General features: G+C 35.8%; 1 protein-coding gene across 2 annotated transcripts; it reads left to right on the top strand.

Moving 5' to 3' along the window:
* Positions 1-1,488: 1,488 nt before the first annotated feature.
* LOC140142800 (uridine phosphorylase 1-like) lies at positions 1,489-26,604 on the top strand. 2 transcript variants are annotated; one of them, XM_072164804.1, is made up of 7 exons: positions 1,489-1,591; positions 11,413-11,550; positions 15,684-15,833; positions 17,876-18,061; positions 19,380-19,518; positions 23,196-23,342; positions 25,472-26,603. In XM_072164804.1, the coding sequence occupies exons 2-7, from the start codon at positions 11,413-11,415 to the stop codon at positions 25,609-25,611; spliced, it is 900 nt and encodes a 299-aa protein (XP_072020905.1). In that variant the 5' UTR covers positions 1,489-1,591; the 3' UTR covers positions 25,612-26,603. The 2 variants fall into 2 exon arrangements, with proteins under 2 accessions (XP_072020905.1, XP_072020904.1); XM_072164803.1 differs by lacking the exon at positions 1,489-1,591 and adding an exon at positions 10,742-10,777 and having other exon boundaries at positions 25,472-26,604.
* The last annotated feature ends 750 nt before the right edge of the window (positions 26,605-27,354 follow it).

Here is a 27,354-nt window from a genome sequence, read left to right as displayed (position 1 = left end):
TAACTTTGACTAAACTGTTTCGGAGTTAAGGCACGCTAAAAGTAGACCATTTCGGGGCTGTATTTGGTGTACATGTGACGCTTTGAAAAGAGTAAAAAAAACGACCACTTATTCGCTATTGCTGAAGTATACTGCTGAATCATGTACCAATACACAAGGTATTGGTACATGAGATCAGGTATAATTTAGTATAGTATAGATAATAAAAATTGTTTGATTGGCGTAACCCGACCTACCCTAAAATTATAGGCCTGACCCTCGACTTTTTTTTTTTTTCCTTTCTTGCAATAAAAATAAATATATTAAATTTTAAAAAAGAAATAAAAAATTTAAGTTGAAAAAAAGAAAGAAAAAAAGATCCAACTCGTCCAAGGCATTTATCAAATTCAATTTACAGCTTTAAACATTGCATTGGTAACTTTTTATCACAAAGAATGTCCTTGTCTTGAACATGTTGAATGTAATAATATTAATAATACCAAAAAAAGAAATCTCCCTCAAATAGCCACCCAGGGGTCGATTTAGAAAATAAAAGTTACATGCACAACTTTGATTTTTTCCTCAAAATGGGCTGAACAACACAACATTTTGCATGCACAGGCAAAATTCTACATGCACAGAGCTAAAGTTACATGCATTTGTGCATGTAAAACCCCTCTAAATCGAACCCTGTAGCCACCCATTTTTTTCCCATGCCATGACAAATCATGTACGCTCATCAAACAATTACTGTTCACGCTGTAATTTGTTTCTCAATAACGTGAATTTGTTTAAAGTTAAGTGTAAAAATTAAGAATCTGTGTAAAAAAAAAGTAGTGGGACTACTTTTCACGTTCAGGCTGATGCAGCCAGTGATGAGTGACATGCACGCATTGTATTGTAATATGTGTTCTATGTTTCGTCTCTTTTATCCTACTTTTTGATGGTGAAGCAAGTCAAAACTATATCATATGAATAAATAAGTACATATTTTATTGTTTGATTTATTAAATTTACCGATGAAACTGCTGATGAATACGATAAATAGAGATAATTCCGTCGCTGTTTCCCGCAATACATGTTTCTCGCAATGACCAATTGGCATTTGGCAAAGTTATGTGACCTTTGGCCTAAAATATTCATATTTAATTTTCTTTTTTAGCTATTTGCTACTTATAATAAAATAAACCCAATCTAAAAATATATCGTAATTGCTCTGTCTGTGAAAATGTTCATAATACAGCTTAGATAATCAAGAATTTTAATTTTATAATAAAATTTACAAGCCACTTGAACTGTGAAAGTTCATGACCCAATATTCTCGATATTTTTGCGGCTCCTTCTATCTACATCTAAAGAAATACTGGACAGGACCAATTGGTATCGACGTCCAGACTCTGGTGGCATCACAAATGTCTAAAAACAACTCAACTGAGGGTGCATAATCCTTTGTGTATGACACTCGCAAATACTATGAAAACAACTCGGTACCAGCAGGTAACCATAATAAAAACAAATTAACCCTGCCACGGATTTTGCTGTTCATGGGAAAAGTCTCGTGTTTGGTCCAAGACAAGAAGTGTTTAATAGTTCATAGAAGTTGACAGTTAAGGTAGGTAGCTAGGCTAGACTGCAGATTTGATAGACCCATCAACCAATGTCAAAGATTCAATTGAATCGTGTCTAAAGTTCTTATTTTAAAGGGGCTTATTCATACATCATGTACAATACAATTATACATTGGTTGCATATATTCATAATATTGATTGATCATTCAATTCACATGATTCATGCATTGATTGATGATTGATCGAAAAGTCTATCATCATTGCAATCATGCAATATTATTATAGTGTATTTATATAGTATACATTTAGTATAGTATAGAATTATAAGAATAGGTCGTGCGTCTTGAATTGGGGTATAGGAAAAGGTGGAGGCGTTACATTTTTTCATTTTATTCGGGACATTTTAACTTTTCCACCCAGATCTCAAAAATGTGGGGGAGGGCCTGAATGAACTATACGTTATGCTGGTTTCTGAAAGCTACTCTTGCCGCTCAGCACCGCTCCAAAATCGTATTTTGTTGTCATACGTCAGAGCGGCATGAAGTGATCGATATATCGGCTTGCCGCGCCGCTGGTCACCGCGAGCCTAGCGTTTTTGGTGAGATTGCGCCGTGAAGTAAAATCATCTTCAGAGCGGCAAGCGGCAGGAAAGTATGAAACCAGCATTAGAGATTATGAGCACATATTGAGATGAGCAGCCGAGCGGTGTAGACGTGGTTCTTCTTCGTTTATACGTGACGACAGACCATGTAGTCCATGTAGAGCCACGGTGAGGGTATGTGGTCATGGACTAGTTTGGCTGAGGTAATCCATAACCATGATAACATTAACAGTAGCAAATGCAATCAATTATCAATTTACTAGTCAAATCAGGTTTTTTTTCAAGATATCACCATATATATTTTCTTACTGCACTCTGTACACAAAGTTGATTTTGGCACAGTTGGATTGCTTGGAACATAAGTTTTCCAAAAATGTATGGTATACTTTTGCTGTAATTGGGTCTTTTAGTTTTAAAGATACATTTGAATAATGCAGAACTGCAAGCAGATGTGTGCAGTACTGCATATGACACATAATATGTGATGCGATCAAGCAAAATCAGTCGAACTCAGAAATATTGATTTTGAGATATACCCAAAGGATATGTTCCCCTTTGTTGTCTCGCCTGAATAAACTGTCGGATGGGCATGAAACTTGGTGGGTACAGTCAACATTTAAAGCCAAATTTTTGGAAGGTCATTTCGGGGTCACCAGGGGTCATCTGAGGTCAAATTAGTAAAAACTGTCATATGGTCATGCAACTTGGTGGGTACAGTCAACATTTAAAACCAAATATTTGGAAGGTAATTCCGATTGATCACAGATTTTAAAACAACAGCGGAGCATAAAAATGGTAAAAAATCATTTGTATTGATATATCTTTATGTATGAAAAGAAACAAGATATTCCTGAAAAAAATTGGTGTCAGTTCCAATTTACAATGTAATTATTATTTGAATGTAATGTTAAAGATGGTTCCGAAAAATGACCAAAAGCAATTCGACAAATAAACAAATAGGCAAATTTGGTGACTAAATATAACTCTATACGACAATGCAAATCAGGATCAATTCATGGACTAAGTGCACAGGGAAATGTTGAGTATGTAAATTAAATGGTACAGCCAAAATGCCAATGGGTATGTAATTTAACTAGAACAGCCTTAAATTGATATCGATATTAATATTGACGTCACAGATTCGATTTGTCACGTGATCGTCAAACCTGTACTAAAGGTGTCAGTTCTGCAGGAACTGACACAAAAATTGTGAAACTATCCTTTCCGCTGCCAACTATGATGGATGTGGTAATAAATATTGACGAGGTCACATGGTCGCTGTCGGACCAATCACATCGTAGTAAAGAAAAATTTCATTCACAAAAAGTTCAGAATATAATGATGAATATTCATAATAAATTTATTATTAAGAGAGCCTGTCTCTGATTGGTTTGAAAATATTACAATAGTCAATCAAGAAAGAAGATAAATATATATATACGCTGGTTCCCATGGTTCCGACGGGACCATCTTTCATACATTAATGTGAGCTTGAGAAACAGGGAACCACCAGTAGTTGTAACTTGTAAACATGTAGTTTTGTGGAATTTGAGTGACATACCTCGGCCTTGACATTCACAGAAATGAATGGCAAAATGTACCGTCACTGTCAGGTGGCCCCTGGAGGTGGCTTAGTACACAGATATTGGAACACAATATCTGTGCTTAGTATGAGATGATTGAGAGGACAATATGTATGCCTACCCACTATTTACAAAATTAAAATATAAAGAATTAACCGACTTTATTTTAATGAAAGTAGGTAAGCTTATCATTCAGTAAATTAATTAGGCCTACATTTAGAAATGAAGACAAACAGGGCCACCGTCCGTATTGCGTCTATAAAAATATGTATCGACTCGTGAGTGATGATCATGATAATTATACGTGTACACGTTCGTGTAACGTGCAGTATGATGCGTGTCACGTAAGGGATAATACACGGGATAATACAAGCCTACTGGCAACTGTGCCACAGACAAATTAAGGTTCAATGGAGCTAAGCTGTATCCCCTATGACACCCAAACACCCTTGTCTTAAGGGGGGTACTACACCCATGCATTTTTTTTTTGCATTTTTTTGCATTTTGTGAACAAATGAGAAAAAGAAATTGGACAAAGTGGTATGCAAAATGAAGGGGCAAATCTTCTCGTTCAATTGGTGGCATCAGTATCAATGAAGCGTACATGCTTCTAATGATATAAGCCAAAAGGTGGTACATCACTGATGTTTTAAATTCACTTCATTTTGGAAAGCTTACTATCAACGGATTTCGTTAAAATTTTGGATATGTGTTGGTAACACATTAGGGAAATAATGTTGATATGTAAAATGGGAATAAGCGGTCCGTGATCTCTTTTATGACTTCATGAACTTGGTGCTCCACAACTATCAAAAAACGAACCGGTTAAAATGCTTCTATTTTCAATGTTGAGCTATATTTTGTATTTTGAACTTGCGACACTATTTCACTGAAACTTAATTAAGCCATAGGTAACAGGTTACCACAACCACACTACAGCAATGTTGAAAAAGATTGTATTTTTGTCACCCATACCACCATATTAGGTAGTTTTCCGTAAGCTTCAGTTTTGTGATTTTGGTAACTATTTTATATTTATTTGCCCAATTCATCTCAACTAGGCAATCTAAATTGTACTCACCATTTACATCCCAAGGTATTTTAGTATATCCACCTCACATATTTCCATTATATATCCAGTAACAGACAAAATATCAAAATTGATGCCTCATTATGACATGTATGATATCACAGAATTCCCAGGGTTGCCAAAACTTTTCAGCCCAAGTCGCGGGTATTAGCCGTGAAATGTCGCCCAAATAGGCAAAAAATCGCCCAAAATTTTAAAATCGATTTAGGGGGTTCTACACCCCGCTTTTATTTTGAAATTTTGGAAAATGTTGAAATAAATTCTAAAAAACAACAAAAACTGAAAAAATAGAAAAAAAAAGCAATAAAAAAAAAAGCTGAAGACAAATTTAAAGTCGATTTGAGGGGGTTCTACACCCCTTTATTTAGGAAGTTTTGGGAAAAGCTGAAATAAATTATAAAAAAACTAACAAAAAATGAAGAAAGTTTTAAAAAAGAAAAATTACAAGATTTGCGGCTGGGGGGTCTACACCTTTCTATTTTTTTTTTTTAATGCTGAAATAAATTATAAAAAACTAAAGAAAAACTGATTTTTTTGTTATAGGCTTAGGCCTACTGTAAGGAAAATTTATTTGTGAATTTTTGTGGAAATAATTATTGAAATAAATTAAAGTAAAAAAATAAAATTAAAACTGCAAATTGAAATAATTTTCAAAAATTTAAGAAAAAAATTAACTGCAAGGAAAATAAAATGTTGACTTTTGACGGGGTTCTGCACTATCTTTTTAATTTTGGGAAATCCTGAAACAAATTATAAACAAACGAACAAAAATTATTTTAAAAAAATACCAGGAAAACGAACACATTTATTAATAGACATGCCATTCATTGCAATATAGGGGGGGGGGATATGCCTACAAAAATTTCCCTTCAGCTGAGTGATAACAACGTGTGCATGTACTATTTTTAATCAAATTCAAAACGGCTGGTACTTTTGATCATCATGCCGTTTCAACAGAAAATGTGCGGTATCGGTACTAGGTGTTTACACATTTTTATTTCAAAAGAACCGCCAACGGGAAAAAAAACACCCATATGTTGAAGTAGAAACTTCAAACTTCGCACCCCGCTGACACTAAGAAGCAACTTAAGTCGTCTTAAACCACTTGTGAGTATTTAGATGGGAATATTCTAAGGATAATCCTCCAGCTCAAGTGGTCTTTAGCAACAACATGTGATGCGATTAACCAGCCCCCTCCCTGTGCGTGCCATTGTTATGGAAGCACACTGACCACAGAGTGTTTTGTAACTTATTGAATTACTTGTTTGGTGCTTTTGTTGAATGACCATTGAAAGAATTGGCAATCATGATCAAAAAAATAAGTTTTGAAGTCGGCTTTGTCACAAATCGCCCAACATTTAATACATTTCAAGGGTGAGATTTTCAAAGTAACTCCAAATGTCGCGAAATCAAGGAGCACTTTCTTTGTCGCGACGGAAGTTGAAAATCGCCCAATTGGGCGCCCAAATCGCGGGTTTGGCAACCCTGAGAATTCCACATGTTGATGCCTGAATTTGACCTGAACCAATTGACCTATAACCTGACCTTTGATGACCTTATAGCCTTTTTTAATCTCTTTTCCTAACATCACATTATAGAAGATAAATACATGGTGTACTATTAAATTGTCTATGTGGAAGAGATTAGGCCTATTTAATTTATTCAGTGTTATAATCAGTGAGTACATTTCTATAGATGGTATAACAAAGGATTTAATGTATTCTATTCATGCCCCTATACTTGAACATGTTGAAAAGAATAAATTATGGACAATTTATGGTTTGTTATGAAACACGCGTCTGAGTTACCAGGATACATGTAAACAAAAAATATATAGGGCTAAAATGACTTACTATACAATGGTTTAAAAGCACCTTTTTTTATTATTATTTTATTTTTTTCTTTATTTCACATGATCCGTGCATATATTGCCTAGCTATAAATGAAAAAATATTTTTTAGACCAATCAAACCAATACATGGGTGTAGTACGCCTTAATGACATGCAACAGTGAATATTGAATACAACACAATTGTGCTTATTGTTATGGATGACCAACCCATCGCACAGCTTTTGTCAGCCATGCAAGTTCACACTGCACACCCACATAATACCATAGATTAGGTCCATAGCAGGGATATCTCTAAAGTTTGTGTTCACACGGTCAGACCAGGACCTCCGTACAAAAATGTACTATGCAAACTTCATAAGGGGTGGTGCAATAATTATGTCTACCCCGGGGTGGTGAATTATAGGCCAAAAGGGGGGGCAAGCATTTTTTGGCAGGTTGAAAGGGGGGGGTCAAGCAATTTTTGGCAGGTCGAAAGGGGGGGCAAGCGATTTTTGGCACAGATATTTTGGGCATTGGTTCTATATTACACCCTAAAAGGTGTAGGAAAACATTACGAACACGTTCAAATATATGCAAAATTTCCTGCTCGCATTATATGATAAGACAATTTAAGGTTATAAATTGAGTTCCCCAAAATCTTGCATGGGGGGGGCAAAGATTTTTTGGCACGTCGAAAGGGGGGGGGGGCAAAGGTTTTTTGGCACATCGAAGGGGGGGGCAAAGATTTTTTGGCACGTCGAAAGGGGGGCAAGCGATTTTGGCAGACCACTTTGAGAATTCACCACCACGGGGTACACATAATTATTGCACAGCCCCTAAATAACCACTAGACCACAAAGGCTGAATGGTAAATCCAGCCAATAAAATTAAGCTCATGAAGAGAATTACTGTTCAGAGAAAAATTAATACTATCTCTTTTATTTTTCCGGGGGGGGGGGGGGCACTAGGGCACTTTGTTCGGTCAATCCCCCACCCTACTCCGCTGGCTGGGGGGGGGGGTCACAGGCATTTATACTGACATACATTGTAGATGCTTATATTTGCTCAAACACAGCTGTGCCAGTTTTGTATTTCTTTTACCATATATTTAATTTCATCAGCAAGCTTTATTATACACAAGACAAGTATACACATACAATACCACAATAGTTTAAAACATTAAAAATAAACACTTGCAGTTTAACCTATACACAAGGAACCTCGACTAGCGAGTCCTTGACAAGGGAAATAATAAAGACATCAGGACTCCGAGGATAGAGCAAGGAAGACTTGAAAGCAGAAAAGATGGATCAAATGCACTCAACCCCTCCGTGCCACAGCCACAAACGCACCCGATGTCCATTGGCTCCAGGCACTTGGTTAAAATACAATGTGAAGCTGTGGAAAAGCATCTAAAAGGCAAAAATATGATTACATTTTAAAAATATCTGGTTCCTGCAAGGTGGGTTTGAATTTAGAACAGAATATATATATATGCTAAAAGAAGTACAAAGAGCAATTTTTGGTCAGAGTTGGTCACAGATGTTTTTGAAGGAGACATTTATATGAGACATTTTAGTCAGCTGCTTCAACGCCTTCAACATCTTAGGTGAAATATATCCTCTACCTCCTACTTCCAGAGCAAGGAAATCAACAGTGAGCCCTTTATCTTTCAAATCAGACTTGTTTACTTTCCTAATATGGGCACTAACAATGTTGGGCTCTGAAGGAACTGTAAGTTCGGTAAGAAAGATTTTCTTAAGATTTGGCCAAAACATCACCATGTCTGGATGCTGAGAGGAAGGCAGAATTTCTTGAGGGATGGTCATGACTGTTTGCCAAGGATGATCTGGGATGTCTACATAGACCCTAGGCATATTGTCACCTGAACCTTTGCAGATGTTGGAGAGAAAGAATAACACGGAATCATGTCTCCAAGTATATCGACCTTGCTTCAACCATGGAAGATGCTTCAACATATCCTTGCAGTGAATGTGACTCAGATTTGCTTATTGCCACAAAGAGGACACTTATCATTAAATAAGGACCGTTGATGCCACCTACATAAATTGGCTAATGTAGGAAGAGGCAATTCTTAGATAATTTGCTTCCATGTCAGAGAAGACTCCTGGATCTTAAGGAGCTCAAGGAATTTGCCCTGGACCAGCAGAGTTTTCACTTTGTTGTCCCACAGAGAATGAATCTCTTCAGAAATGAGATCTTTAACCTTTTTCACAACAGATTTAATTTTTACTGTTGAATTGTTACCAATCTTATTACGAGTGTCATTTGTATTTTGATTACCTGCTTCAGTACTAAGCGATGATAAGGCTTTATTTATATGTCCTGGCTATATTGCACAATTTTGCGAGTGAATATCTCTTCGCGATCAAGCTTCCCGGTGAGCGCTATTCCAGAGTCAATTCAACAGCAACACAAAGTAAATTGATGGCGGGTAAGATGTTAAAACGGCCAGAGCTGTGATGCAAATTAGCGAGAGGTGGTAACAGCTGTGCACTCCGGAAGCCATCAATCAGGAAGTCTCTGCTTTTACACAAAATGTTAGTTTTCACTGTCCTATATATCTATAGGCCTATCCCACTGAGATTTTGAACCAAACAAATAGGGTAAAACAAACTAATTAATTAAATTGCAGCATCTAGATGTTGCCCATATCCGTCACTCTAATGTATCGCAGCAGGTGAAGGGGAAACATGGTGGGCCTTTGGGAGCTGATGGCATACCAAAATTGGTCTTTTGGAGTAATATTCTTTTGAGAAGACAAATAATGCTCAATCAAGTTTTTATAGAATCAGGCCAATTTGTCTTGTTTGTGTATTATAGAACTATAGTATGAGCTCTTTTGATCTCTTCAAGAATATAATCCAATTGCCCATAACTTTTGTTCACTTCTCTTTGTTTGAGGTACCGGGTACTTAAAAAAAACCAAAAAAAACCACCAGCACTTTTAAGTGCATTCTTCACCTGCTTCACCGATTCTAAAATTGGGAAATTCAGGAAAATTCGCATATTTAAGCGTTTCCGTACTGTTTTCCTAAGCCTTTTTAGAGCGTTTTATTAAACAAGCACCCCATGAATGTGTGCCAAAAATTGCTTTCTCCCCCTCGGATGGCCAAAAATTGCTTGCCCCCCTCCTTTCGGCTCGCCAAAAATTTCTTGCCCCCCCCCCCAATTTTACCCTCCCCAGGGCTCATAATTATTGCACAGCCCCTTATGCTTTTTAAAACACTTGATATCTACCTGTACCAAATCTTTGCTTTGTTTCTCCACTTTTCAAATTTCACACATTTTTTGGCGGAGATTTTAAAACCAGCATCATGTCAATGTGTGTGAAATTTGGCAAAATACCCAAATTTTATAATCCAATCTATAACCAAAAAGATTTATTGGATTATTGGATTGTCTATAAATTATTACTAGAGTTCTCATTAAATCCATGCAGGTACTGTGTTTCGCAACCTTACTGACTGGTTGCTTCTTTGTGTATCTTGAGTGCACTGTATCCAGTACTAAGCAGTGGCGTTCGCAGAACATTGAAAGTGGGGGGGGGGGGGCAGGTTGTTTGGTTCCCCGAATGGAGTCTGATTAGGAGCGAAATCAGTCATTTCGGGGAAAATGACTGATTTCCCCCAAATGACCACGGCCCCCTGCCCCCCCCCCCTCCCCTTGCGCACGCCACTGGTACTAAGGGATGCACCATTTGAATCTCATGGGCATTGGAATTTTTTTTTTTTTTTCGCTTTAATACTTGGGCATCGAAAAAATTTTATTTTCAATTTTAATGTGTACCTTTATAAAGAGTTGGGTGGGCACATTTTACTCTTCAGTAGGGCAATTTCTTAATTTTTTTTTATGACTGAGCAAAGTTTCTTTTTTCAAAAACTATCATAGCGAACCTGGAAATCAAATGGTGCATCCTTAACACCTTTCTTAGCTAGCTGTAACATGCATATAATCAGCTTATCCAAGAAAAATCACAGATCCTGGAAAAATCAACTGGCAACACTACAGCTATAACAATAAGACCTAGTATTGGATACAGCTCATTGATCAGTCTTACAAGAAGCAACCAGCCAGTAAGGGTGCAAAATGTCACTACTAATTGTGAGTACAGGGATTTGATAGGAGAACTCTAGTAGCAATAATAATCTATCAATATTTAATTTCTTTGTATAATCAGAATGAAAACTGGAGCAAGGCAATACTAGCTGAAAATACACTAGGCTAGAAAGAAATTATGTTTCCGGTTCTTTGGGTTTTGCGGATATTAAAGGTGTTGCAATGTTTCAATGTATAGAAAATTATCAATGTTTTTCCAACATTGACAAATCAATGTTTTCAATCTATTAACATTGCCAACATTGAAATCATCAAATTATGAATGTTCTTGACATGAAAAGGGAATTAAATTAATAAAGGGGACAAAATTACAAAAAAAACATTGGTGAAATCACAGTATACAATATATGCCATTGCTGAAAGTGACTGGTAGGCCTACCTCTTTGAAAGAAAGATTTCAAATGTTAGTGCATATCTCAAAGAGTCATTTGGTTAACTTTGTGCTCATTGGTGCTTGAAGGATTCACAAATATTCAATGTAGTACTAGTTGATGTTTTCAATGTTTTTCACTTTTTATTTCAATGTCAATAGTTAATGTTTTTGGAACATTGCTTACTTCTGAACCCTTCACATAAAATGGTTATCATTTTGTATTATTTGACTTGTGTTCCCTCTGTAGATGAATGGCGGTTCCGATGAGACTGACGGTGTGATCCACCAGGCTAACCCTCACCTTACACTCAACTCTGATGATACACTATTCCACCTTGGTCTATCAACTGATCAAAATCTGGAAGAAAAGTTTGGAGATGTTAAGGTATGTAAATTTATATTCTACTAGTAATGTATACACGTGTACATTCACCCACCAGGAGTTCTTTCATTTGACCTCATGGATTTAGATCTGGGCAATGCAACAGCTGATGATGATAATGCCTGAGGTCAGGTCAACGTACTCCTGGTGAGTGAAATTTGTGTCATTATGATCTGAATACAAATTATCCTACTTAAGGGATCTGGAATGAGCGTTTCGACAGTATTTTTTGTGGGACATGAGAGCACGTCAGACATATCGAATTGCATCCTGAACATGGAGAATGTCTTTCTGATATCAAATAATTTTCATTTTTTGAAATTCACGATATAATACAAATTTTATGACAAATTATAAAAAATGGATATTTTTCACATTTTTGATATATAAAAGTCCTCGAAGTAAATTTTATAAATCTAATGATATATTCTTAAAGTGTGTGTAGCTGGGAGGAAAAGCAGACGATCAATTGAAAATTTTGACCTTTCATATTGAAGATATGGATTTTTTCCAAAAAAGACCTAATATTTTTGGGTGTTTTGGGAAAAAAATCCATATCTTCAATACGCAAGGTCAAAATTTTCAATTGATCGTCGGCTGTTCATCCTACCTACATACACTTTAAGTATAAATCATCAGATTTATAAAGTTTATTCGAGTACTGTTAAATATCAAAATATCAATTTTAATGATTTGCCATAAAATGTGTATTAAATTGCGAATTTCAAAAATCTAAATTATTTGATATCAGAAGGACATTCTTCATTATTCAGAATGCAATTCGATATGTCTGATGTGCTCTAATGTCCCACAATAAATACTGTCCAAACGTTCATACCCCATCCCTTAATTATGGAAAAATAAATCAATTTTGAATCAATTCCTATACCATGGCAAAAGGCCTAAATAATAACAAATTGATCTTTTTGAGGTAAATGATTAAAACTGCTAATTGATCAGAAGCTCTGCATAGACTTGTACTACTGTACGTCTGTTCAATTAGCTTAGATTATTGTTTTTTTAAGCTATTTGAAATTTTAGAAACTTGTGGTCAAAGTCATCAAAGAAAAGTGTTAGCACAGCCTTAAACCCAACATGATTTATACTTTCCTTGTTACTTGTTATTTCATTTTGCTTGCTTTAAAATACAAACTATGAGAAGGACATTTGGAAATGAAAGAACTTCTGTATAAGAAAATATTTATATTTAAACAATGACATAGGTTAGGCCTACAGAAAATAGCAGAGGTGTGAAATCTCCTCTTTTATAAAGCTGAATTCCTCTTTTTTGGACATTTCTTTGAGGCAAAATTTTAGCTTTGAGCATATTTCAGTGCTTTTCCTCTTTTTTCCAGTTTTTTGAACAAAGCTCTTTTTTCAATAGAGGTCACTCACACAAAAAAAATTGTGTACTTAGCGGCAAGTTTGCGTGAAAGTTGACAACCAGTAGGGTGGCCACAATGCTAGGCATTGTGTGTACCCCTGCCTACATACACAAATGTATGGTAGAAATGTAACAGAATCTGGGAGCAGTTGGAAAACTTTTGGGCATTTTGAATTCTATATATTTTCTCTTCTAGTAACTTCTGTGCAAACCTGACTACCTAATTAGATAGAAAATATTCTGCTCGTAATGAAGGTGAATATAGCATTTTTGTACGGTCACGCATGACAAAGTTACGCACAAAATCATTTTTTGTCATCAAATAAAACTATTTTCCCAAAGATGTACAATTATGCTATATTCAGTTTTAGAATCTAGACCCTCACAGCAAAATCCTGTGCAAAAATCAGACAATTTGATTGTGTGGTTTAGGAAATAGAGGCATTTGAAGGTCATTATTTGGCACATAATAGCGCCCTCAACGGTGAAAATCACACATATTTACCTTAAATTTTAAAAATGTTGTAAAGAAGAAAATACAGCAATTATGACCCTGGATTTTTAATATTTGCATGAAAGAACATTAAATAAATAAAAAACAATACATCTCATGCCTTCTTTAGCTTTATTCCCACAATTATCGCTTCGTGAATATGCAAATTTATGACAAAATCAGGATTTTCCTAAAAATGGGGTAAAAATGGCAAATTTTGTGAATCTTTGGAAGGCTGTATCTTCACAACGGATTGTCGGATTGAGTTGATTCAAATAGTTTTTTAAATCATTTTGCAGAAGGAACAATGCTGACACAAAAAGTAATTCCAGGGGTGGGTTTGAAATTTTCATGTGGCCGCCCTACAACCAGCTTACTTTTGTTAATTTAGGTATGCTGAACTCGAATGTGCTGTCTGCCAAGCAATATTTTTACACCATGACCCTCAAAAAGACCCCCAAATGACCCATAGGATCATATGGGGGCAAAAATTAATTTTATTCCAAAAAAGTCAAACTGTGCGTCTGGTCCCGAGAACCCAGAAATGTAATGTTTGCGCGTCTACGACCTATCGTTGAGATGTTATGGGATACAAAAGGTCATAGGTCGATTTGCTTGTTGTGTATGGGACAAAAGTCAAAGTTGCTCCAATTTTCATAAAAGTTGACGCAAATTGTTTGGCTAGCTTAGAGCTTTCAGAAAAAGAATAGTTTGCACTATCTGGGATGTCTAATTAGCATGATACACAGCAAAGAGTCAAAAGATATGTAGGATTGCATAGGATTCAATAGAATTTGCATTTATTCATCATCTATCTTCTGAACTTGACTTCACAGATTTTTCTGAATCCTTTGAACTTGAGAGGGTGAACAGTTTGCATCCATTTTTACAAAAAAACAGAGCAACTTGAATTTTTTCCCCTGTACATTTGTATAACATGCAAATTGACCTTGGACCTGTTGAGTCTCATAACTTGGTAACTATATGTCCTACGCGCAAAAATGTTACAGTTTTTGTGATCCTTAGACCCAGACAAATAATTTGACATGTTTTTTAGTGAATTTGGAGTGATGTTTAATTTTTGCCCTTATGAGTATGGGGGTTTGTGAGGTATTTTTTAAGGGTCATGGAGTTCCAATATAGCTTGGCAGACAAAATATTTGAATTCAGCATACCCGAATTGACCAAGTTGATTTGGTTGCCAGCTTTTACGCGAACTTGGCGCTTGATTAAGCACATATTTTCCAAATAGAACCAGTCTAAAACAATTTTTTTTTCTTTTCAAATTTTTTTTTTTTTTCAAATTTTTTGGGAGGGGGGAGGGGGTGTCCTCATTGTTTTGATCCTTGGTGGGACTGTCCTAGAGGTGCTTTGCACCTGTTATAGTCCTTGCCTTTCACTGGTGCAAAATTGTATCTATATTTACTTTTTTTTTGTATGTACTTTTGAATATTCATGTGCAATATATTTTGATGCAATATTATAATTATTGTATATACCAGTGATAAAGTGTAATAAATAAAAAAATAAAATAAAAAAAAATTATTATAAAGTCATTGTATCTGAAAATTTTTAATGAATGCCTTGTGCAACAAAAACCGGTAGATCATCATGACCTATAGACCCTATCCAATAACCGGAACGGTATAACAATTGAAATGACAACAATTACCCTGTGGCGGCCTCTTGGTGTACAGATTGTTTTGTTAAATTTGATAGGGTCTATGCCCTAAGTTGAGAATGGACTGTCCTTTACGATTTGTGAAAATAAAGGTCGTGAACCCTTTTGGTGGACCCAAGTAACTGTCTAAAATGAGGCAAAATTGAAAATAAATAGTGTTTCAAATTGAACTTTGGAATTTGAAAAGTACAAATCATGTTGGGTCTAAGGCTGTGCGAACACTTTTCTTTGATGACTTTGACCACAATTTTTAATTTTTTTTTCAAATACAGTATCTTAAAAAACAATAATCTATTAACCCTTACACCAGAAAAAACCACAGAATACCACAATGAAAAATTCTGCGCATTGTGAAAATAAAGGTTGAATTGGTGAAATGAAGGCCTAATTGATGCCATTCATGAAAAATTTTTCACTATTTTTTACAATTATGTGTTACTTGACATATCACTTCTCATACATTTTTTTGTTAGATACATGGGACCGTATTTTACTGATAACTATATACACAGTGATTTATAAATAATTGTCATGTTACATGTGTATTTAGTAATGTACCTTATTTCACTCTTTTGCAGTTTGTATGTATGGGTGGCTCTACTTCAAGAATGCATGGCTATGCTGAATATTTAGCCAAGGAATTACAAATCCAAGATGCCACGCTAGAAGATCTCTGTACCACTGATCGCTATGAAATGTATAAAGTGGGACCAGTACTGTCCATAAGTGTGAGTAGAAGTAGATGAATTTATGGGAATCACTCACTTCCCATGCATTTCTCCAATTTAAATTTTCTGTACTGATTTGCAATCCAGTTTAACATGTGGGTCGATAGTGATAAAAGGTACCGTACCTCAGTGAACAGAGCACATCCAGATCTTGCACATTATGTTTATTTCATGTACAGAGATGCCAATCTTCCGATTTAAATCGGAATTCCGATTTTTTTTGTATTTTTCCACAAAAAAATCAGATTTTCTAAAAAAAATATATATTTTTGGCCAAAAAAGCAAGTTATAGGCCCTAAATTACTTGTTATTCAAGGTTGGAAACCATAGAAATACTGCTACTTTAAAAAAAAATTGCCAATTTTATTTTACAAAGTTGGATAAAGTTGTACATTTTGATTACTTTTGCTTCTATTGAACAGTCAGGAACACATTGAATTAGTATACATTGCTAGCTGTTATATTACGCATTATATATAATCATTTCAGCCATGTAGGCCATGTTATTAGGCCAAAAAAATACTTTGGAAAATGTCTCTCATGTACAAAAGTATAGGAAACTGAACATTTAAAACCACTTTTTTGGGATGAAGGAAGCATTTTTTTTCAAAAAAAGTCTAAAACTGGTTTTTATGTTAAAAATGGCCTTTTGGGGTGCTAATTCTGCTAAAATTGCCTGGGCTTAGGTACCTAATTTGCATATTTTATGGTATAATTTTGAGAAAACAAGCCATGAAGAATATTACATGTATATAATAGATAATCTTCAATACTGCTATCTAGGCTTGTTTTCTCAAAATAACCTTATTTTTTAATCCATTTGAATGTAATTTTACCCTCAGAAATGGTGTCTCCTGCAGTGTAAAATGTGTAGAAACCCTCTGGCTTGGGGGACTTAGCCCCTCGACCCCCCAACAGGCTTTGCCCCTGACCCCCACCAGGGGCCCTTAAGCGGCCCCTGGACCTCCGGCCGTGGGGGCAAGACTTGATCGCTTCGCTCCATACGTTCGCAAATTTCAGATTTTTTTTTCCATAACCCATCTTTTGGGCATCTCTGCATGTATATTAACCCATTTTTAGCTAGTCTATTCTCAATTTGAAAACAAATGGAATCTGTACAAAGAAATAAGAGTGTCATTTGATGAAATGAGGTGATGCATCATGTTGCAAAGTATTCTGGGAAGGGTAAGGTATCTTCTCTATGAACCACTATCTGTCAACTTCACTGATGTCCAATTTTCTTCCCAATTTGAGAATTAGTAGACCAAGTTTCAGAGGCAATCCGGGGGGGCGGGGGGGGTACTCAAGTTGGTTTTGGTAGGGACGTGCCGCTGAGAATTTTAAAGTGGACCCATAAATATACCAATTTTTCAAGAAATTTGGACCCATTGATATACCAAAAGTCCAAATTTTCTGCCAAATTTAACCCAAATTGTCTTAGTTTTTGCAAATTTCCCCAAAATTTTGGGAAAATTTTGACAATTTTGGCTAGATTAAGGAAAAATTGGGCTATTTTCCGAAATAAATTGAGAAAATTTTGAAAAAGGACCCATTCATATACCAAAATAGGCTTTGAAAAAGGGGTCATTGATATACCAAAAGGCTGAAAATGCTACCCATATTTGCGTACGTCCCGTATGGTCATTTGTACTGAGTACCCCGAGGCAATGCATTACCCATGTGTAATACCTGTAGACATTCATGATTGATAATATCAAAAGCTTTTTTGAGGTCTAAAAATGTGAAATTTTATAATAATAATAAATATAAATATTTGTTTTTGTTTAGTTTGTTTCTAATTTCATATATAAACTACTCGTCGTTTATTTTGGAAATTTTTATTTGGGAAATCATTTATTATGAAAATTATTAAGGGTATACGATGTATTGTTGGTCGAAGCAGCAGGAAAAAAAGTAGTTCACAGCATCTAGCGAATGGTAGTGAGCTTTAGTGATACTTTGTAATGTTATGATTGCCCTATATAACACTATTTATTTGACCATAGTTAACTATTACTGTTTTCTCGTGTTTCTTACTTCAGCATGGTGTTGGTATGCCCTCAATATCTGTTCTTCTTCATGAGGTCATCAAGCTATTGTTCTACGCTCGGTGTCGCCATGTTAAAATCATTCGTATCGGGACATGCGGAGGTTTAGGTCTGGTGCCAGGGACAGTAGTTGTATCCGAAATGGTTGTGAATGAAGCATTTGAACCTGTTTATCAAGTGGTATGTATGTTTCTTTGTACTTGTTTCTTGTATCTCGGTGGCCAAGTTGAACAGGCTCTGACTCATAATCGGAAGGTTGCTGGTTCGAGCCTAATCGCTAACGAAAGAGAGATGGGCACTCTGTCCTGTAAGAAAAAATGAAGGTTCAACTCCTTTACCTTAATTATAATTATAGAGGTTGTAATTTTCATCAGCTGTGCATGCAATAATTGGGTATTTTTCCTAAATATGTTATGTACAAAATTGTATTTATTCATGATTGAGGCATGTTGCGTACTATATAATCGTCACCAATATTGTATTATGTTCATGGATGTTTGACATAAAGGTTAATAAATGAGTATCACTTGTTGAGAATGGAATTGTAAAAAATAATGTCCGCGTACTGAGATGTTGATGCGTCTAATGTCTATGTGATTCTAAGAGTGTATGAAAATTGTATAGAGAATGCAAAAATGTTGATAATTTCAAGAATGTATGAAAAAGAACCCATGTTATGATTGTAATCAGGTTATTAGATACATCTAATGATATCAAATCATCAAATAAATCCCCATTATGTTTGTAAAGCCCCACATTGAGAATAATTGTTTCCAGGAAAACAGCAGACAGCAGGCCAGGAAGTAATAACATGAATAGGTTTATTTCACCTTGAAGGCATGCATGGATAGTCTTGCAAATGTGGGCTAACTTTTCCCTAGGCCATCCAAAGTATATGCTCCTATATATGCCATGCATTAGTAGGACTACATTTTGTACAACTGGTCAGTGGCATAGTTTGAGTCATCCTAAGGGGGGGGGGGCACCAACCATGATTGGGTGCACTAGGCCTGATTTGGGGGGGGGGGGTGTCACAAGCCATTTTTGGTGATTTTCCAATGGGATTTTCTAAATTTTCCCAATAATGATGCTATGCCATTAAAAGTGATGGTATCTACTTTTCAGTAATAATACTCTCATTTCCACATGGTTTTTTTTTCAAAATGTGGCTTCAAACATTTTATATAATAGATTGAAGCAGTGGTGTCTTATAACAAATTTGCCCAGTTCCATGGTTGTTACGTTTACCAACTAGACACAAACTTAGTCACTTTGCAGTATTTAGTACACAGCAACAATATATTAATCAAACCAAGTGGAAGCTTAAAATTTATAGGTCTGCACAAGTCCTCTCACTCTATCCCTATCTCTCTGCAAAATCAATCATAATCGGCAAAGGGGTGAGGGGCTAGGCTACAGTCAGATAAAGCCTCTCACCACCACGCCCAGTCAGTCAGACAGTGTTTTATATCATTTAATTGTGTGTTTTTTTCCCTAGTTTGTTCTTGGAAAGACCGAAAAGCGCCCAACTCATCTAGACAAGGCATTAGGTGATGAGATAGCGGCATGTCGTCCTTCAGATGCAGGCTATGAAGTGGTTAGAGGAAAGACTATGTGCACCTCGGACTTCTATGAAGGTAAGGGTAACTATACTGCAAATTTTTGTGGCTAAAGTGTATTAAAATACTTATTTCATTTTGCTGATATTCTTGTTTTAAGTTTAAAAATATATTTTTTTAGCTTCAAATGTCTGTAATTTGTATGAATGCCAAAAACAACCAATCAACCGCATCAATCATATTAAGATGTTTTGGTTTTACAAAGACTGGCAATTTGTATGGATTTCTTTTTGACAATCAACTCTCAGTGAAAGATTTACCTATGGAGCCACATGATATATGACAGGACAGGACTGGTTCAGAATGGTTTGGGTTGAATTAATTTTTATTGTATTACTAGTGAGTCATGGAATAATATTTACCTGGGCTAATTTTTATGAAGTTTTTGATGAAAAGAAAAACATCACATGCCCATCTACAGTGTATAACTTGTTGTTATTGGTAACATTAGAAAATCATATAGGAAAAAGCCAAGTGTTATTTATCTCTAATGAGCGACCCACATGTAGATAGGGGTCCAATAGTCATTTTGTTGATATAGGCCTTTGTTCCCTTGTTGATATAGGCCTATTGAAGTTAAATTCCCTGCGTTTGTTGCTCAGATGATTAATAAATTTTGAAGAATCACAGAACATAGACACTAACAAAATTGTCTCTCGAGTTAAAGTCATTCACCCCCCCCCAAGAAACTTGCTTTTAAATAATAGAAAATCACACCAGACAAATTAATTTAAATCAAGTCAGACACCCTCTGATGTCGTTTCAAATCACATGGAGGCAAATAACTTCCAACGGACCGGAAGTGCAACGTCATTATAGTTCCTTAAAAAGCTTAAATATGAGCATAATATGCGTGTATTTCCACACAAATATTTGTATTACATCATTTTAGGAAAATATATAAAAGTTAAAATATTCTAAGGCAGTCGGACATGATATATCGTGCATAAACTTGGCGCATTATTTCAATAACAAATGTATTTCTGAGCGTCATGCAGTATGTGTTTTCCATACCCCCCCCTTAAAAAAGGGGGAATTTGAATTGCCCTTTTTTGTATTTTGTTTTCTTAAATATGGATAAAGTTTGATTTCTGTTGTTAATCATGCAAATAAAACACAGATGAGAGATATCAATTAGTTTTATAAACGTTCGACTTCTTTTTCATTAAGTTTGTTGTTTTATCTCAATTATTTATCTTTGCTTTCGTGGCGCAATCGGTTAGCGCGCATTAACATACTTTTTTCATATCACACATATATCCCGGGTTCGAACCCCACCCAAGCCTTCTCACATGATTTTTTTTCTTCTTCTTTTTACATTTTCCCAGCTTGTGTTTTTGAATCATATAGACCTGGTCAAATTCATACAAAAATGTTCCTTTTTTTTTGGTTTGTTTATTTAATTGGAGAATACTGTCAACTTTTTTTCTATTCTCATTTCCTGTTGTATAGACCTATGCCTATACGCGCAAGATTCAAACATTCTAATAATAGGCTATTATTCACCAAAGGCAGAAATCAGTGATGATCATGGACTCTATTGTATCTATTGTAATATAATAATGCTGGGTTTTCTCCATATCGCTTTGCAATGAATATTTCTTTCCATTTATTATTATCCCCCTATTCCTGGCTGTTTAACTCGACAGTTTGCAGTACAAAATAAAAAGCTTTTTAAAGTTTTCAGAAGTTACCATAATTTGATATATAATTTAATGGGGTTTTTTTCAAATACAAATATGTGACAAATACTATCTACACAAACACAAAAACGTATTTAAAACGTTTGAACGAGGGTGTTTTTGTTTGTTTTCGTTTTTTATCAGAACTTTTTTAAATAATATTAAACATGAAAACGTTATAATAAAAGTTAAAGTTAAATCCTTCCCAAGCCTTTCGGCCCATTGGGCGGTGCCTGTCTCCGTTTCATAACCCTAGGCCACATGTCTGGAAGCAGAAAAGCTACAGCAGGGCGTTAGTCCACTGGTAGCCATGTGTTTAACTTTCCCTACTCCATTCTTTCAATGTCGAACGCCTGGCAAGAAGACAGTAGGTACCATTTTTAAAGCCTTTGGTATGGCCCGGCCGCAGGGGCGTTTATTCTTCCGTTAATCGCCCCCAAAGGGGAGGGAATAATTTTACCCCTTTGGGGAAGAATTTTGCATTTTGAAAAAGAAAAAAAGAGGAGAAAAACAGAAGAAAGTCAAGGAAGATTCAAAATAAAATTAACTAATTTGGGGAAAATAAAATTAACTAATTTGGGGGAAAATGTATAACTGGAACATGTATTGTTATGTTTGATGGTATTTTTGGAATGAAATAGATGGTCACTGGCTGGCAGTGACTGCTCTACAGGGTGGGTGAATTCATCAAGTGTCATTTAGGGAAGAATTATAATGGGTACATAACATTAGCATACATGTAGTGGTCCTTGGCTTTTACCCATTCCCATCCCAAAAATAATTATTTGAGGGAAACCATGGACTTTATCATAAAACAGGGAAAAGTTGGGTCAGTAATTCTTCCCTGCCTGGGCAATAGTGACTAGTGGTCATACTATAGGTAATAATGCACAGTTTGCACACTAAGATTAAGGGAGCTCTGCTTTGCATATTTCATACAAAAACCATTTTCTTTTTAGTTTGGACATCTGCCTATCTAGGGAAGCATTTGGGAATCTAAGGGAAGAACCATCAATAGCTCTAATGTCCAAGTTTATCTTCCCTTTTAAACCTCAGCTTCAGATCCAAATCCTTGATTATTCTTCCCTAGATGCAATAGTTCAGTGGCATTCTCCGAACTCTGAACAGAAGAATTTTACTTATAAGGCTTTATAAATCAGGGGCATGCGAGTCACCACATATATAAAAGAGCTGAAAATGCAAAAACCAGATAGCAAAAAGCTCAAAACACCTAGCAAAAAGCTGCAATTTGGAAAGATCCTATACTTTTATACAGAGCAAGTGTACTGGTACAAAAAAAGCTGAAAATCAAAACAAAAAAGCTGAACTCTCATACCCTTGTAAATAATAAATCACAGCTAGCTCTGAAAATAATAAAGAGCCTAGAGGTGTTTACCAGCCTGTCTTCCCTTTGAACCATTAGTCCTTAGATGCAATGGTTCAGTGTCCAAACTGACAACTGTACCATCTATATAGGAAAGAATTTGATGTTTTTAGGGAAGACAGAATAGAACAACTCACAACACACCTATGTTCAGTCAGGGAAGGGAGGGAAGAAGAAAATAAGGAAAAGTACATGTAGATAGTAACCGGGGAGGCACTCGAATATGAAAGTGACATGCCTGCGCCCACCAGCGTATGAAACTAGGGGTCTATCGGTGTGGAAATTTTCAGAAAAAAGGGGGTCATTCGGTTTTGGCAATGTCAAAAATGGAGTGATTCTGTATGGGAGCGCCTAAAATTTCACATCATTGACAATCAAAAATGGCTTTTTACCCAATTTTACAGTACAACATAGACGAAACTCATTTATTTTGCTCAAAATGTGTGTGAAGCGCGCCAAAATTTCAATTTTGACAGGACTAATTAAGAAAGGGGGTCATTCAGTGTAGGCTACTGAAAAAACAGGGTCATTGGGTGTAGGATTTGCCAAAAAGAACGGGGTCTTTTCATGGGCTCATTTTTGTTTTCATTTCTGTTTAATAAATGCATAATAATATTGTGTATTTTCAGGTCAATCTCGGTTAGACGGTGCAATCTGCGATTACACAGAAACAGATAAGATGTCGTATTTACAGAGTGCTTACGACAATGGCGTCAGGAATATAGAAATGGAATCTGCATGTGTGGCTTCTATGTGTAACAGGGTCAACATTAAATGTAAGTGGGCATCTGTGTAGTCCAGTTTTCCTCACGAAAAAGGAACAAATCTAAAACCACTAATCACTCCAATTATCCCCTGCTAATCTCCTATTGATATAGCTGTCAACAGGGTGTAAAAAGTGTGCCAACAGGTTCCAGAATAACATTATTACATACCATTTTTCTATCAGTTAGTTTATCCAGAGAAGTGGAGAAGAAATTTCTCATTTTCAAAAAATTCTCATCTTATCATTGGGGTGGGTCACAAAATCCAACAATAAACACATTCAAAATATGGTAGTTCTATTTTAGGGCGTAGTCGGCAAGGACCTCAATCAAATTTCTCTCAATTGTTGATGGCGCCAATATATACAGTGCAGTATAGATGAGGTGACCTCAATGTTTAACAACAAAGGCAAGGGACTGGTATATCTTTATGCTTATTATGATGTGGCGGGACTTTTAAAAAACATGAGCCCTGAACAAAATATGATGCGCGCGCATACTGTCAGGCAAAAAACAATGGAAATTGTGATGATGCGTACGAATACTGCCAGGCATTAACGTCAGAAGTCAACGCATCTATAGGAAGTCTGGATTATTTTTCTCTATTTCTGGGGTTTAAGGTAAAAAGCTAAGTTCTTTCATTAGAGAGGGTCCAGAGAAAGGAAGTTCTTAATCCAATCCTAACAGCCACAGAGGCCATATCTCTGCTGAAGAATTGTCAGCTCTGAAGAATTGAGACTTGGGCAGTATTGTCATGACTTGTGGCTTGAGGAAAAATGAAGCAACTGACTTCAGTGACTTGACCCCATTGAATTTATACAGCTTCTTGACTTGACATGAGATAAAAATCAGACCACATGACTGAATTTTTGATGATTTGTTACAAGTTAAGAGTTAGGGAACAAACCAAAAGATCGATGACGTCCTATAAACGTAACTAGTTTCGTTTAGGGGGGAATGGGTAAAAATACTCGATTACGTTTGTACCAAAACATCGGTCTGAAGAAATGTGTCATTATTATTATTATTATGTCAAAATTTTTAACAGTTTATTATTACGTTTCTGGCAGGGAGGGAGGGGGTCGGCTGAGAAACAAAACCAGTTACGTTTAAAGGACGTCATCGATCTTTTGGTTTGTTCCCTTATTGAAGTAGACTGTGCTTTTTAGTGTTATAAAAAGATAGTATATAAAACAGGGAAAATCTGTTCCAATATACACAACTCAGGGCCAACACGAAACGCTTCAAACAGAGCCCCATCCCCTTTTATGTCACACTTTTAAACATGCATTAAATGCCCCACTTGCTTTTATCTAAATTTAATTTGTGTGCATCCATGTCAGAGGGATGCGCTTGTCGGCTGCTACATGTGTCTCATTTCATGGTAGCTGGGAGTAGAAGCGGACTTGTCTCGGGTGGATGTCGCTTTGGGTCGTCCCTGGTCACGTGGTTTGGGAGTACAGAGAACATTCCTTGGCCATGTGACTTGCGGATGATTTGGAGTGGCCTCCGCTTGGGATGGGTCTGGTGTTTGTTCCTGGCTGTTGTGCGGGGTGGGACGCGTGTGGCATCCGGGTCCGACGGGTGCATCATTTTGTTATGGATGTACACATTTTTTCATAAAGATTTTATCCTGTGGCAGGTTAAATTTTTATTTTTAGTGCTTTTTAATCAAATCTTTTGGTGATATTTTACATTGTAATTGGCCTATTTTATTTGTGCAAATTTCATATCTTTATGTCCTTGTAATAATATATTTTCCATGTGTCATGTTTATTTATATTACCATGTGCAATACTTGTGTATTTATAAATGTTTTAAATTTGTGTGTTATTCTAAGTATTTAATTATAATTGTAATATTCTCTGTAATTTGGCCCATGGCCACGATTGTGAAATAAATATGAAATGAAAAAAAAAAATGAAAACCAGTGGGGAACCAAAGGATGGATCCAAAAGGATACAACAGTGTCATACTAGCTATGGATAAAATTAAAAACAGGGAAAATATGACACAAGATCCAATGGGGGAATAACACAAGACAGATATTGGACACTCAAAAAAAATATAGTGGACAGTTTTACATCCTGCAAAATTAAATTTAAAAGTGTTTTTATTCTTTATTTCTTCTTTCATGTCAGCTGCCATTGTGTGTGTAACCTTACTCAATAGACTGAAAGATGACCTTGTGAGCACACCTCATGATGACCTCAAGAAATGGGAAATGAGACCACAGCAACTGGTCACCAGTTACATCAAGTCACAGATCAACAGTATATAACTTCGCTAATAACCTGTATTAAAGAAATCAAACCAGCAGTTACATGCAGTGTCGTGTCGGCAAGTGTGAAAGTGAACTACAAGCATGAAATGGCAAATACAAAGAGTTACACAAGGGGTTTAATTTCGATATCCAAGTATCCTAGACTCATGAGGGTTTCCAATTTTTAAAATAAGTTATACGATGATTTGAAATTACTTGGTACTCTAGATCGGTAAACATGAGTAAAATTTAATCTTTCCCTAGAGAAGTCCTTTTCAGAGGGTTCAAAAGGACTTCTCTAGAGAAAGATTAAAGTTATAAGATTATAATTATGTTATAACTTAAATTTAACAATTATCAATGAGAGATTGGATAGTTCCTAAGATAACAATTTAAAGGGGTTACTTAATGCTGAAATGGTATTCCGAAAGATGGCGGAAAGAAGTAAACTACTTTGTATTTTGTTGTCTGCAACATAAAAAATGTGAATTTGTTAGGAATTGTAAGTTTGATGGCATTTGTAGCATATGCAACCTGTTAAATAGGCATGAAGTGGTATTGAAAATTTAAAATCACAGCACAAAAATCTCAAGTGTGTTTGAACATCTAATTTCACATGTGTGAAATCTTTGCATCTTCCATATACTTCAGGTTTTTCCTGTTTAACCATTCCGTACCCTATTCAGTTTGCAGTTTTATGCTGTGTATACAATGCACCATAGTGAAAAGTTACTTGATTATTGCCCAATGTTCAATGTGTGTGCTTGTTATTCTTTATGTATTGGATTATTCCATTTAAAATTCACACTACCCCTGTGGAAGACTTAGATAAAGCCTTCCACAGAGGGAGGTTGTTTTTCAGATGGAATTAGCATGGGTTAATTATTTTGAAACCCATACTCCCACATATAAGGCTTTACCTATATCTTTCACAACTGGGTGAGTATTTAGAATAGAAGTTACCTAATTGCCTTTTCTATTTGAAACCCATACTCCCTCTGTGCTGTGGAATACTTTAGCTAAATCATCCATAGGGGGAGTGGGATCTCAAATGGAATAGCCCTTGTAGTTAATACAGCCAGCATTTTACCATTTTCTTTTCTGGGTCTACATGCAAAAAGAAAGATCAATGATTTATGCATTTTTAACCCCATGATAACTACCTGCCGATTGGCCAAAAAGAAGGACCAATCGGTAACAATGTTAGAATAATTTTACCACACAAAAAAATTGTGGTGAATTATTTGCAAAGCTCCATTCTGATTGGTGATTAAAGTGAAGATATCATGTAATTGACTAATCAGAGGCAATGTTAGATCGGCAGGTAGTGCTCAGAGGGTTAAACACTTGAGAAGTCATACATTTTCATAGATTCCAGGCTATATTTTATGAGCTGTTGCAATCCTTAAAATATGTATGAACTCAATGTTCAAACTAATCAGTCTGACAACTGGACAGATGGTCCCCGGCAGATCATAAATTAAAAGTTTAGGTAATTCTGTGGGTAAATTGTCAATTTTAAATTTGATTTGATTTTTGTTTATTCTATCTTTTTAGAATAGATACCTTAATCACTGGAGACTTGATGTGCCAATTTTTAAATCTACAGAATTATTTTTGAGTTTTTCATTCTTTGTTTCGAAATATTTTGACAAAGGTGTGAATACCTGCAGCAAATCACTTGATGAAAATATACTCAAGGAAAAGTGTTTACCAATATGTCATGATCAAGGGGAATGAGTCGCATGTCGACCCTGGTCG

This window comes from Amphiura filiformis, chromosome 20 (genome assembly GCF_039555335.1).
Source record: "Amphiura filiformis chromosome 20, Afil_fr2py, whole genome shotgun sequence".
NCBI classification, from domain to species: Eukaryota; Metazoa; Echinodermata; class Ophiuroidea; order Amphilepidida; family Amphiuridae; genus Amphiura; species Amphiura filiformis.
Note: the sequence above shows the minus strand (reverse complement) of the source record. Positions and strands in the feature narration are given on the sequence as shown.

Coding starts and splice junctions, on each gene's coding strand:
- LOC140142800 (XM_072164803.1), top strand. Junction 11,551..15,683: donor AAAAGTTTGGAGATGTTAAG/GTATGTAAATTT, acceptor ACTCTTTTGCAG/TTTGTATGTATGGGTGGCTC. Junction 15,834..17,875: donor GACCAGTACTGTCCATAAGT/GTGAGTAGAAGT, acceptor TTCTTACTTCAG/CATGGTGTTGGTATGCCCTC.